The sequence below is a fragment of the Saimiri boliviensis genome, chromosome 10, assembly GCF_048565385.1.
Source record: "Saimiri boliviensis isolate mSaiBol1 chromosome 10, mSaiBol1.pri, whole genome shotgun sequence".
NCBI classification, from domain to species: Eukaryota; Metazoa; Chordata; class Mammalia; order Primates; family Cebidae; genus Saimiri; species Saimiri boliviensis.
In genome coordinates this window covers 120,698,213-120,712,126 of record NC_133458.1, presented here as the reverse complement: position 1 = coordinate 120,712,126, position 13,914 = coordinate 120,698,213, and the positions used below count along the sequence as shown (strand labels likewise).

Here is a 13,914-nt window from a genome sequence, read left to right as displayed (position 1 = left end):
ACTCTCTGCTTTCCTTCTAAACATCTGAATACAGTTTTAGAAAGAAAAACGCTGGTGGAATTAAAAGCCTGGACTTGATGTTTCAAAGCAAATTTCTATTTAAATAACCACAAAATGAGTGAAAATATAAGAGTTTGAGAGCATGACTAAATTAATGCTACACTGAAAAATGGCAACTTGAAATGCCTTTGTGTTTACTCACCTGGAAAACCACTTCTAGTCTGAATGCATATTTCTAAATTATCAAAAGGAGTAAAGGCCATATATTTCAGAGAGCTATACTAATGTAAACAGAAATATCTTCCTCTAAGCTGCCAGATTTTCCTTTCCTTCAAACTGAGATAACAGCACACAGAGAGTCTGATATAAAAGTAGTACCCTTTATGAAAAATGTATGGGCCAAAACCTTAGGAAACAGAACTAGAAATCCCATCTTACCTCTTTTTCCATAAAGTCAAACTCCGCTGCACAGGTATACAATAAAGTATCAAAATCCTTGTAACTGAAGAATTTTGATGTTAATAAGTTGCCAATATGAGCCTGGTAAGAAATAAAATTACCATTATATTAAGCCATAGACTGCAATTTTATTTTAACTTCAACAGTATCTGAAAGAGTTTTCATTACATTATGGAGCCCACTGTTCTCATACCAAGACTGTTTTTGGTAGAGAAGGAAATGCTATAGCCCCCTAACTTGACAGTTCCCTTCTTTTGCTGGTAAGTGATAGCTCCAACGACACCCTACTTTCCTCACTCGTCAACATCCCAAACGCTTTTCCCCTTGGGTTTTCCCAGCTTACTGTGCTAAACCTGGTGAAACAGGCTACACGGTACCTCCTTTGCTGGAGCCTACCAGCAGCTGTGGGCTTGGGAACACATACAGACTTCTCTTAATCATAAAAAGACAAAGGGCTATGGGGTAAAGAAAAGGAAATACTAATTCTGAAGAGAAGATTGAAAAGAGTACTTGAGTGAAGTAGAAATGGGTAGGCATTGGAATAAAAGGCACTTTCTAACTGACAACTCTCACATAATTATTTACATGTTATCAAGCATTCTCACTCATACTACGACATTTACCTCCTAAAAAAACCCACATGAGGAATGTGGAATTAGTTTCACTTCATAAATAAGAAAACTAGGGCTCGAAGACATAAAACATTTACCAAACGTTCAATGTGCCAAACACTTGGCAAGAGAGGGCATGCATGAGCTCTCTCTTCTATGGTCTTAGCTAATAGTCTTTATTTAGAAAGATGTTGCAAAGACGAAAGAAAAGAGGAGAAATTATATCTAGGACAAACCATGACTACAATTCTATATGATGTCTACATGAAGCAGAAGGAACAGGGTAAGAGTAGGAACTAAATGGTGAGTATGTTACGAAGCATTTCAAAATACTGTGTCTTGTTTGGTAAAGAAATCTATGCTATTAAGTTTAATAAATCAATAGGAAGACTATACAGCACCTAAAACAGTGTAAGAAAACAAATCTCAAACAAAATTAAAGAAATTAAGTCCTAGTATTATGACAATTATCATATATGTAAAGAGTGTAAATTCACTAATTAAGGGACAGATGCTCAAATTGGACTTAAGGGAAAAAAATCCAATATTATGTTGTCACTAAAAGATATATTTAAAAGTATGCTGAATGGTTGAAAATAGAAGAATGGAAGAAGATACACCAGGTAAATTTGAAACAAAGAAACCTGTCAGCAATTACAATGTCTCACAAAACTGAATTCAAGCAAAAAATATATGAAAAGAGATAATATTATATGCTAATAAAATTAAAAAGATTATTACATATTGCCAACATATCTGCAGTTAAAAACACAGATTCAAAGCACATAGAAAAGAACTGAAAAAACTATAGGAAGAAATAGAAAGTTGACGGTGTTCACTGAAAATGTTAAACACTGCCTCCTAGAATAAAAAAATTGACAAAAGTTAACATAAAAGCTGAATACAATCAATTAGCTCACAGAAAATATAAAGTTCACAAAGAGAATACACATTATCCTTGAACACAAGTAAAATATTTTAATATTCATAAACCAGGTAACAATAAATTCCATACATATATTTCTGATTATAAATGCAATAAAACTAGAAAATAACTAGAAATTGCTTTAAAAATTATTTTGATTCGAAACTAAATATAAAACTTAACCTTTAAAAAAGTCGCAAACAGCCAATCTATAATTGACACATATACAATACTAAATACTTATAAGACAATTTTAGCTTTAAAAGCATTGATCAGAAAATAAGAGAGGTAAAAACAACAGGGCTAAGCATTTTCCCTTGGGCGTGACATGAGAGGAAACAAAAAGAAGCAATAAGGACAGAAACTGGTGACAAAGAGGAACACAACAAAACCAAAGAGGACTAGAAAAAGATGTAACTTTAAAAATGATAAAACAATAAACACACCTCCAGAGCAAGTAAAATGAAGAAAATAAAAGATGCAAACAAAAAGCAAAATGAAAAAGGGAGAAATAGCTATGGACTCAGCATAATTAAAATAAGAGTGTGCTATACAATTTGCTAATAAATTGTAAAACCTAGGTAAAATGGATGCATTTATGGAAAATCACGGAACACCAAAATTGGCACAAAAAGAAATAGAAAACTTGAATAGAAGAAAAAGTATTCAAATAGCTGAAATAGAAATCAAGTATTTTCCCTCCCAAAAAGCCCTAGACTCAGATGGTTAACATAGATGAATTATTAAACTTTTAAACTTTCAAAAAAAAAAAAAAAAATTTCACAAGTTGCCAGAAAGTAGAAAAAACAGAAAAAAAGAACGCCAAAAAAAAAAAAAAACTCTTAATAGGAGACCAATATTAATTCCAAATCCAAATAAGGAGAAGTCAATAAAAGAACAAAAGGTCATTTTCCTTATATGCACATACACAAAAATTCCAGTAAGAATTTAACTAAATTAAAAAAGCATTATCCATTTGATGACATACATAAAATGGGCAAAATTCCTCACTCCAGATGAAATGGAGAACTTCCTAATGAAACTGAATTTGTAGTAAAAAACCTGCCTGCAAAGAAAACTCACTCCAGATGAACTGGAGAACTTACTAATGAAATTGAATTTGCAGCAAAAAAACCAACCCACAAAGAATGCTCCAAGCCATGAGGGCTTCATTGCCAAATTCTACCAAACATTTAAGGAAGAGGTAATGACAATTCTACACAAAAATCTCTGTGAAAACAGGAGACAGAAAACTTGCAAATAATTTTAGGAGACAATATTACTCTGAAACCAAAACCAGACAAAACCATTACAAGAAAAGAAAAGTACAACAAATATTCCTCATGAATATAGACAAAAATCCTTATAAATATTAACTAAATCCACCAATATAGAAAAATACTATATTTGAGCAGGCGAAGTTTATCCCAGGATACAAGCTAGATCAATACTCATGTATTAAAAAATGTGGGGACTTCCAAATATGTCAGAGTAAAGAAGCTGGTAACGACCATTCCCCAAAACAACTTTAAAATTGGACAAAACTATTAAAAAAAAAACAAAAACAAAAAACTCCTATCAGGTTCTAGAAACTGACCAAAAGGAAGCAACAATGTGTGATGCATATATTCATAAAAAAAATCCAGAAAGTCTAGGTAAAAAGAGTGCGAGTCTGTGGCATTTTAACCTAGGTTGCTCCCATCCACCTCAGCACCACCACCAGCTCCCCCATACTGTTAGTGCAACAGTTCTTTTGAAGGGGGCAGGGAGGAGTGTGGCTGGTCAAAAAAACCACCTTTGCTACTGGAGCACACTGACCTGATTTGGGGTAGAGTGTTGAAAACCTTTGCTCAGAGGAACTATCAGTAAAAGTGGAGAACTCGGCAGGAAATGAAAGGCTGGGTAGTCTTGCCACTCTCTTCCTTTAGCCAATGTCAAAATTAAGAATTTATGAGCCGATGTCCTTGACTGATGTTAAGTATTTCTAGAAATACTAAAGTTACAACTAAATTATTTCTAATTTGCAAATAGTAAAGTCTACAGCACCTTTTTTTGGACTGGGCATGATTTTAGGCTATGACAGAAAAGACAACAATCACTTTAACCTGAATTAATACCTTAACTGGTTCATTTTCCCCCAGTGAGGAAAACAAGATTTCATAAATGCAGGACTAGGGCTATTTCACTTGCCTTCCTGCTCATGCTCTGCATATTGGCTGACTCACGCACCTTTCAGCTCTCATTCTCATAGCTGACTTCTAGGATCCTTCCCTGATGCTCCTCTTGTGTATCCCTGCAGCACTCTGTACTTAATTTTTTTATCATAGCCTTCATTAAGTTGTATTGTATTATAACTGCCACAAATTGTTCCTCTTTTCCAAATTTTCCGCTAGACTGTATCTGACTCAGTTTTGTATCTCTAGGATTCCTTCTACTGTGAGGCACCCAGGACGTACTGAATGAATACATTTTCAACTATACTAAAAATGTTTCCACAGATTGTAGACCACCCATTTAATAGCTCACGTGTTTTCAATGTTTTAAGCCAAATAACCCTTGTTCTTAAGAAAACCTAAATGAAAGAGATTAAGGTTAAATTGTCCTGGGTAAAAGAGGGGCTAGGGGCTGGGGGAGTAGACAGCCCTCAGGGAAGGGACCTGAAAGTCCTAGAACTCCACATAACCCAGTTTCAAAACTGTAGCATTAATCTCGTTGAGAAAGAAGAAATAGCATCAATCAAAATAAATGATAGGGGGAAAAAGTAGTTTATTTCTTCCATGTTGGTTCTTGTGCTGCATTCTTTTTCAAATTAAATCTTTGCTAGCCTCCTGACTTAGGATGTGCTGATTAAAACACCAAAATAAAATAAGCAAAGCAATTGTGGACAAGGAGAATCCTTAAAATTATAAGACAGACTTTTCATTTTATCATCCCTCCTGCCCTAATACCAAAAACAAATAAAAATCTTCTCTAAATAAGACTAATTTTGATTAAATTATCTATAAAGACTTATAAAAGCCTTTTACAAGTAATGACTTGAAAATGGGGGAGAAAAAAGAATGAGACTATAATACAATCACCAGTTAAGGCTCTGAAGATGATGTCTTTACCAGTTACAAATAAGCTAGAGAAAAATGACTGTATAGACCTTAAAATTTGATCTTTAATCTCTAGAAATTTCCTGCCTTAAAATTTTAGTAATATAGAAGGACCAATAAAATAAGAGATTGTCTCAAGAAACTAATTTTGGAAAACAAAAATCTATATATAATTACATTTACTTTCTAGTATATTAAATGGATAAAATAATAGGTTAACAGATTTCATCGTAGAATTTCATTTAGTGATACTTGAATAACTCAAACAGTTTATTCTTAGCCTATTTGATTCTTTTCAACTCTTTCAAGTTTAAGCAAAAATGTACTTACATCATCTGTAATACCAAAAATTTTAGATGTCAAGTACTTGAGTATGACAGTTCCAAATAACCAAAAACATCCTTGAATAACCTAAAAAAAGAAAACAAACAAACAAAAAAACTTTCATGCTTCATATTCCATAGATATAGGCTAGGAAGAAAAAAATAAATGCTTCAATCATACATGAAATACACATAGCTACCTACAAAAGAAAATGCTAAAACATGTATCTCAATTTAAAATCAAGAATGTTGCTCAAAATCAAGGGGCAATAACTAAACATAAAAATATAATCCCAGGCCAGGCGCGGTGGCTCAAGCCTGTAATCCCAGCACTTTGGGAGGCCGAGGCGGGTGGATCACAAGGTCGAGAGATCGAGACCAACCTGGTCAACATGGTGAAACCCCGTCTCTACTAAAAATACAAAAAATTAGCTGGGCATGGTGGCGCGTGCCTATAATCCCAGCTACTCAGGAGGCTGAGGCAGGAGAATTGCCTGAACCCAGGAGGTGGAGGTTGCGGTGAGCCGAGATCGCGCCATTGCACTCCAGCCTGGGTAACAAGAGCGAAACTCCGTCTAAAAAAAAAAAATTAAAAAAAAAAAATAATAATAATCATATAATCTTACAAAAATTAATATATTTTATAGAAGATTTACACAACCACTGCAGGTACATTTTCCTTTACACTTTCTTATACATGCACTGTTTCTCAGATGAAACAAGAGTAATAAATACAACTGGAATTCTTTAACTACATATCAAAGATTAACTTTGACCTGTTTCATAAAAACGGCAATTTGGTACATTAAACTTGAGCCCTAATATACTATAAAACTGTTGGATCCCCTGCATTACATAGATTACTTTCTCAAAAGTAAAACATAAACCAATGACATATTTTAGAGAAGAAAAAACATAAGCATTAAAATAGATTGATTCTTACCCATAAACTAAGTTCAGATACATTTATTTTCAGGAAATGTGGTTTCATTGCCAGAATACCCTGATTAGAGAAAATAACATAGTATATAGTTAATACTTACAGACTTAAATCCAAGTACCAAAAAATTCTTCTAAATAAGATTCTCAAGTATCTACAATTTAGCACAAGGTCAATTTTCCCCATACCATACACATGCTCATTTCTACAGTCAGTGACTTCAAAACATCGCCCTATTATCCAGAGTAAATTAGATGAGTGCATGACTTTTTAAAGTTGAAAAGGAATCACCATATGTAAATGTCTAGGACTGATCTGACATCTGATTTATCTATGAGCCACGAAGTATGTAACAATTTCAGAATTTTGGACGGTGGTCATACAGGCATAAGACTTTCCTTTGCTAAGAATTACTGACTCTTAGGATAGATAACAAATGAAATTGTAATGAATCAACTAAATACTTCTCTTGTTAAATCTTAAGTATTTTCAGGTAGTAACACTCCCAAACTGTATTACCCTTAGGGAGCTAAAACTACTTCAAACATGGCAAAAATATGATTAGAGATCAAACCATGAATACTTGAAACCAAATTAAATCTTTTTGGAGGTTTCTGAATATCTGAAAATACAATATGTGATATAATTCAGGTCCCAAAGTGATTAATTATAAATATATGCAAATACGTGTTTATAGTTAAATATGCACAAACATGCTATATTCTGTTATTTATTTTTATACACTAAAATATACGCAATATAAATATGCTTACTTCATACCTAAGATGCAGCTCAGTGTGAAGCATCTAGCAGCATACCTTACATATAGAATTGAAGACAAATTTCCTACAAAATGTACTTAAATTAGATTTTATTTATATGTAATATTCTATTCAATGGTTTCCCTGTCCATAGTACCAAGATTCATGTACTTTGTCCTGGATGATAGCAGTACTTGACAAAGTACATATGTCAAATATACAAATGAGTTCTTTTTCACCTTTCCTAATAATAAACAGAGTACACAGAACTTAAGGACTATACTTATTAATCCCAAAGTTATGATTTTTCTTGTTGTTGCTGAAAACAGCATCACGCCAACTGCTAATTTCTGTAGCTAAATATACTCAAGGAACAATCTGAAAAGGGTAGTGGGCCAGACTGGGAACAGGCATATTCTTGAGAAATGAGTTTTTAAATAAATATTATTTGTAAAATAAATGAAAAAGGAGGTTTCAAATTTAATGAGTTCTAGTAATTAAGAAACCCCAAAAGATCTGACTAATTATTCAAGAAGCAGAATACATTCCAATTATGACAGTACAATATGCTTTTAAAGTCATCAGGAAACTAAAGCACACGCACTTTAAATATAAGAAATAGTAAGTTTGCAAAATGTTTTAATGGGAAACCCACTCGAAAAAAGGCAGTCGTTAAATTTTAGAAGACTTTTATATTTATAAAGTCATCCTGTGAAATACAGCAGAAGAAATTATATGAACTTCCATCACTTCTTCTAATTTTGTAAAATAATCTCTCCATCATCTAAAGCTATTTTTGGTAGTGATATAGCAATATAAAATCAAATCATTACCTTACTTAAACCATCTGAATATTCCATACAAGTAGACAAGAGGCTAAAACCAAATGAAACAAACAAACAAACCAAAAAAAAAAACCCACAAAAAAAACCTCGAGGTAACCAAGGCCTTGATCTTCTGATCACAGTGGAATGAAGAGGACTGGTGGTTACAACATTGCAGTGAGAAGAAAGAGTTCAGAAAGTGGAGCAGGAGTAGGATAAAAATGGAAAGGAGGAAGGGAGAAGAAAGCATAGAAACATTTCTGAAATGATACTAATTTTCCTTTTTTTTTTCTTTTTTGGAAGCAAGTACTTGAACACCATTCATATCTAGAATATTCAGTAAGATATTTGAGATAGTTTTTATAGAAAATCTTCATAAATCCTAAGCCAGTGAAGAAGAAATTGTTAAGCCATTTGTTTCAAAAACAACCATGTAAGTGTTAAGGAATACTTACCCAAATAATTACCAAAGAAGAAGCATAATAAGAAGTTAATAGCATTGAGTTCCCAAACATCAAAACAAAACAAAGTGCAAGAGAAATCTGGAAAAATCCAAGAAAAAAATATAAGTAACACGCAAAACAAAAAACCTTTGTTTTTTATTGTGAAAATTGTACATCCATAATAAACAAAATTCAAACTGTTCAAAAGAGACTATACGATGAAAACAGCCCATTCTCCATCCCATACTTCAAACTCCCAAGGATAACAATCATCAACAGTTTCTTGTGCATCCTTCTAGACAACATGTATAAATAAATTCTAGTTTATATATTTTGTTAAACCACAAATGGGCACTCTAGAATCAGAAAAACCATTTGACCCAGCAATTCCATTACTGGGCATATACCCAAGTATTATAAATTATTCTACTATAAAACACATGCACATGTATGTTTATTGCAGCACGATTCACAATGGCAAAGACTTGGAACCAATCCAAATACCCATCAATGACAGACTGGATAAAGAAAATATGGCACATATACACCATAGAATACTATGTAGCCATAAAAACAGATGAGTTCATGTCTTTTGCAGGGACATGGATGAAGCAGAAAACTTATTCTCAGTAAACTAACACAGGAACAGAAAACCAAATACTACATGTTCTCACTCATGAGTGGGAGTTGAACAATGAGAACACATTGGACACAGGGAGGGAAACATCACACAGCAGGGCCTATCAGGGCATCAGTGGCTAGGGGAGGGATAGCATTAGGAGAAATACTTAATATCGGTGACAGGTTGATAGATACAGCAAACCACCATGGTACGTGTATACCTATGTAACAAACCTGCACACTCTGCACATGTATCCTAGAACTTGAAGTATAATTAAAAAAGAACATAGCCCCTCACCAGGTAAACATATTGTAAATATTTTTCTCAGTTCATTTTTTACCTTTGTGGTATTTTTTTGTATTATGTTTACTTTCTAAATCTTTTGTTAGCAAATTTATCTTTAATTTCCTTTAGGTCTTTTGATTTATCTCTGTAATTTAAAAAGGTACGAAAAGTAAAATAATCTATATTTTCTTCTAGAAGTTTTATTTTTGATCCATATGTATCAATTTTCATGTGAATTTCAGAATCAGCTTATTAAGTTTCAAAAACTAAAATTAAAATACTTTATTCAATAATGTAGGCTATTTATAGTTGTATCTGTTCAACATTGAATCTTTAGATCCCAAAACAATACATGTCACTTCCATTTCTTTAAATCTTTTACATGCATCAGCAAGTATAGTCTTTTAATGTAAATTCTGCATATTTTCTTGAGTTTATTCTATTACTTCTGCTGCTGTTATATCAAGAATCTTCATATTTTCTGATTGTGTGCATACAGAAAAATTATATTAAATCTGCATCAATGAAGATAATTTCACTGTTTTTAGTAGCAATTCATTTGGATTTCTCAAGTATTCAAAATGATACCAATTACAAACAATGATACTTTTACATCTTCCTTTGTATTATTTTTTAGTCAACTGTATTAGTTGACATTTCTACAAATTTAACAAACTATGTAAAAAATGTATCTTAGCAAAACTACAAAACTTCAATGAAAATAATCAAAGAACTAAATACATGGAGAGTTATTCCACGTACAGGGTGATTCAATATTGTCAAGATGTCAGTTTTTCCCAACTTGATCTACAGATTCAGCAAAATCCCAAACATGAACCTAGCAAGTTATCAATAAACTGATTCTGAAGTTTATATGGAGATATAAAAACTCAAAAGCTACTGTAATCAAGACAGTGTAGTATTAGTGAAAGAAGACATGAATAGATCAAGGGAACAAAATATAGAGCTCAGAAATAGACTCACATAAATACAGCCAACTGATATTTGACAGAGGAGCAAAGGCAATACAGTGGAGCAAAAATAGTTCTTTCAACAAATGAGGCTGGAACCAATAGAGATTCACATACAAAAATAAATAAATAAATCCAGACATAGACTTTACACCCTTCACAAAAATTAACTCAAAACAGACCACAAATCTAAATCCACATTTCAAAACTATAAAGCTCCTAGAAGATAACACTAAAGGAAACCTAGATGAACTTAGGTATGGTGATGACTACTTAGATAAAACAACAAAGGTACAATTTATGAAAGAAATGATTGATAAGCTGAACTTCATTAAAATTAAAAACTTCTGCTCTGTGAAGACAGGCCACAGATTGAGAGAAGATATTTTTAAAAGACACATCTAATAAGGGACTGTTATCTAAAATATACAAAAAATTCTTAAAACTCTACAATAAGAAAATGAACAAGCCAAGGAAAAATGAGCAAAAAATCGTAATAGACACTTCACCAAAGAAGATACACAGATGGCAAAAAGGCACACTAAAATATGTTCAACCAAATTAAAACAATGAAATACCATTATACATCTATTAGAATGGCCAAAATCCACCATGACTACACCAAATGCTGACAAGGATGCAGAGCAGCAGGAACTCTCATTTATTCCTGGTGGTAATGCAAAATGGTATGGCCACTTCAGAAGACAGGTTGGCAATTTCCTAAAAACTAAGCATACTCTTACCATACCATCCAAATATCACTTACCTTGATATTTACTCAAATGAACTGAAAATATCCATGCAAAATTTGCACAGGGATGTTTACAGCAGGTTTATTAATAATTGTCCAAACTTGGAGTTAACTAACATGTCCTTCAACAGGCGAATAAACAAACAGTGGTACATCCATATAATGTTAAAATGTTAATCATCATCAAAACTGAAATGAGCTATCAAGTCATGAAAAGACTTGGAGGAAACTTAATTGCTTTTCACTAAGTGAAAGAAGTCAATATGAAAAGGCTACATACTGTCTGGTTCCAACACATGACATTATACAAAAGGTAAAACTACGGGGACAGTAAAAAGATCAGTGGTTACAGTGGTTACCATAGATTAGGGGGAAGGAGGGATGAATAAGTGGACCACAGAGAAATTTTATGGTTGTGAAACTGTCCTACAAGATACTACATGGTTGACACGTCACTATACATTTGTCAAAACCCAAGCCGATTGTGGTGGCTCACATTTGCAATCCTAGCATTTTGGGAGGCCAAGGCAGAAGGATCCCTTGAACCCAGGAGGTCAAGGCTGTGGTGAGCCATGTTTGCACCACTAAACTCCAGCCTGGGCAACAGAGGAAGACCCTGTCTCAAAAAACAAACAAACAAACAAACAAACCCACAACAACCACCCACATTCGAAAAGTGAGACCTAGTGTAAACTACAGACTTTGGGTGATTATAATGTGTGATGTAGTTATCAGTTGTAACAAATGTACCACTCTGCTGAGGGATGTCAACAGAAGTGGAGGTTGTACATGGGTGGGAGCAAGGGGTATATGGGAACTCTGTACTTTCTGCTCTATTTTGCTACAAACCTGGCTGGGCACGGTGGATCATGCCTGTAATACCACCACTTTGGGAGGCCAAGGCGGGGAGATCACCTGAGGTCAGGAGTTTGAGACCAGCCTGCCAACAGGGTTAAACCCTGTCTCTATTAAAAGCACAAAAATTAGCTGGGAGTTGGGGCGCATGCCTGTAATCCCAGCTACTTGGAAGGCTGAGGCAGGAGAATCGCTTGAACCCAGGAGGCAGTGGTTACAGTGAGCTGAGATTGTGCCACTGCACTTCAGACTGGGCAACAGATTGAGAGCCATCTAAAAAAAAAAAAAAAAGAAACCAAAACGTCTCTAAAATATAAAGATTTTTAATTAAGAAACAAAAGCCACAGTGAGATTCAACTCAGATCCATTAGAATGGCTACCATCACAAAAGCAGAAAATAAATGTGGGTGATTACATGGAGAAAATGAAAGTTTGTGCACTATTCATAGGAACGTAAAATGTACAGCTGCTATGGAAAAGTTTGGCAGTTCCTTAAAAAGTTAAAAATAGATTTACCATATGATCAATTCAGCAATTCCACTTCTGGGCACATATTCAAAATAACTGAAAACAAGATATTAAAAAATATTTGTTTTCCTATGTTCATAGCAGCATTATTTACTGTAGCTAAAACAAGTAATCAGGGATGGACTGAATTCACAAGCAAAACCAGGTGTGTGTGACACGCACATAATGGAATATTATTTAGCCTTAAAAAGGAAGGAAATTTTGACATGCTTCAACATAGAAGAAACTTGAGGACATTAGGATAATTGAAATAACCCAGTCACAAAAAGACAAATAATGTATGATTTCATTTACATGAATATATAAGGTAGTCAAAATCATAAAGACAGAAAGTAGAATGGTGGTTTCCAGGGGCTGGGACGATGGAAGAATAAGAACTTCTATGGGTATAGAGTTTCAGTTTTACAAGATGAAAAATGTTCTGGAAATAGATGGTGGTGATGGGTGTAAAACCATGTGAATGTACTTAGTATCACTGAACTGTGTATTTTAAAATGCTTAAGGTGGTAAATTTTAAGTTACATGTGTTTTACCACAATAAAAAAGGGAAAAATAATTTTTTGGAAACAATTCTGTGTTTTTTTTCCTTTTATAATTATAAGAATTTAGGAATTTGTAAAGTGATAATGGAAGAAGAAAATAGTAAGTCACATAACAAAGTATGGGTAGGTTTTACTTCAAACTATGCTGTGTAATTTTATAATTTTATAACTATAACTTTGAATCAAGGCCCCCAGCCATAGTTGCCTATGTTACTATGTGATTGGCCAACTCTGAAGGCTTAACATCTAATCTAATTTATACTACAAAATAAAAAACTATTTTAAATAGTCTGGGGAAAATAAGTCAAGTTTAAAAAATATATAATTACTGTCTAACTCATTCATGAACAAGGATGTAAAAATCCTGTCAAAATAACAGCAGACATTCCAGCAACATGCAAAAATTGTGTTTAATTCAAAAATAAAGTTTTTTTTTAATGTTAGAAAATCAATGTTAATTCATCACAGTAACAGATTAAAGACAGGGAAATACACAGAATCATCTAAATCATCTAAAATGATGTAGAAAATCATTTCATGAAACTTAACATTTATTAATTTCTTTTTAAAAGTGCTCAGTGTATAATGAGGACATGTTAAAAGGAAAGAGAAGTCAGCTTGAATAGTTGAACAAATGTGGAACAATTTGAGCATCAACATAAATAACAAAGATAATGGATTGCACTGCATTGACTAAAATAGATGTCATTTTCTTTTGGACACAAGACAAACTGGTAAAAGATCTGAATAGAAATTTACAAAAATGGAAACATGAAGGGCGTATAAACACACCAAAAGATTCTCAGCTTCATTATGAATCAGAGAAAATGCAAATTAAGGTCACAAGATACCATTTTACACCAACCAGATTGATAAAATAAAAAAGGATGTAGAATAACATAAGCTGTTATATATTGCTGTTGGAAGTAGTCCAGTCATTTTGGAAAAACAATTTGGTATTTTTAAGGTTGAACAT

The 13,914-nt window shown here is 33.2% G+C and overlaps 1 protein-coding gene across 4 annotated transcripts in view; it reads right to left on the bottom strand.

The window, feature by feature from the left end:
• The window catches only part of DPY19L1 (dpy-19 like C-mannosyltransferase 1), a 113,213-nt gene that overhangs the window by 26,655 nt on the left and 72,644 nt on the right, over nucleotides 1-13,914 (bottom strand). For all 4 annotated transcript variants that reach the window (XM_074379839.1, XM_039462090.2, XM_039462091.2 and 1 more), the window contains exons 11-14: nucleotides 8,397-8,483; nucleotides 6,360-6,419; nucleotides 5,424-5,504; nucleotides 439-540 (exon numbers count right to left, since the gene is read on the bottom strand). In XM_074379839.1, the coding sequence (XP_074235940.1) occupies nucleotides 439-540; nucleotides 5,424-5,504; nucleotides 6,360-6,419; nucleotides 8,397-8,483 (330 nt within the window). The remainder of the gene's footprint in view (nucleotides 1-438; nucleotides 541-5,423; nucleotides 5,505-6,359; nucleotides 6,420-8,396; nucleotides 8,484-13,914) is intronic.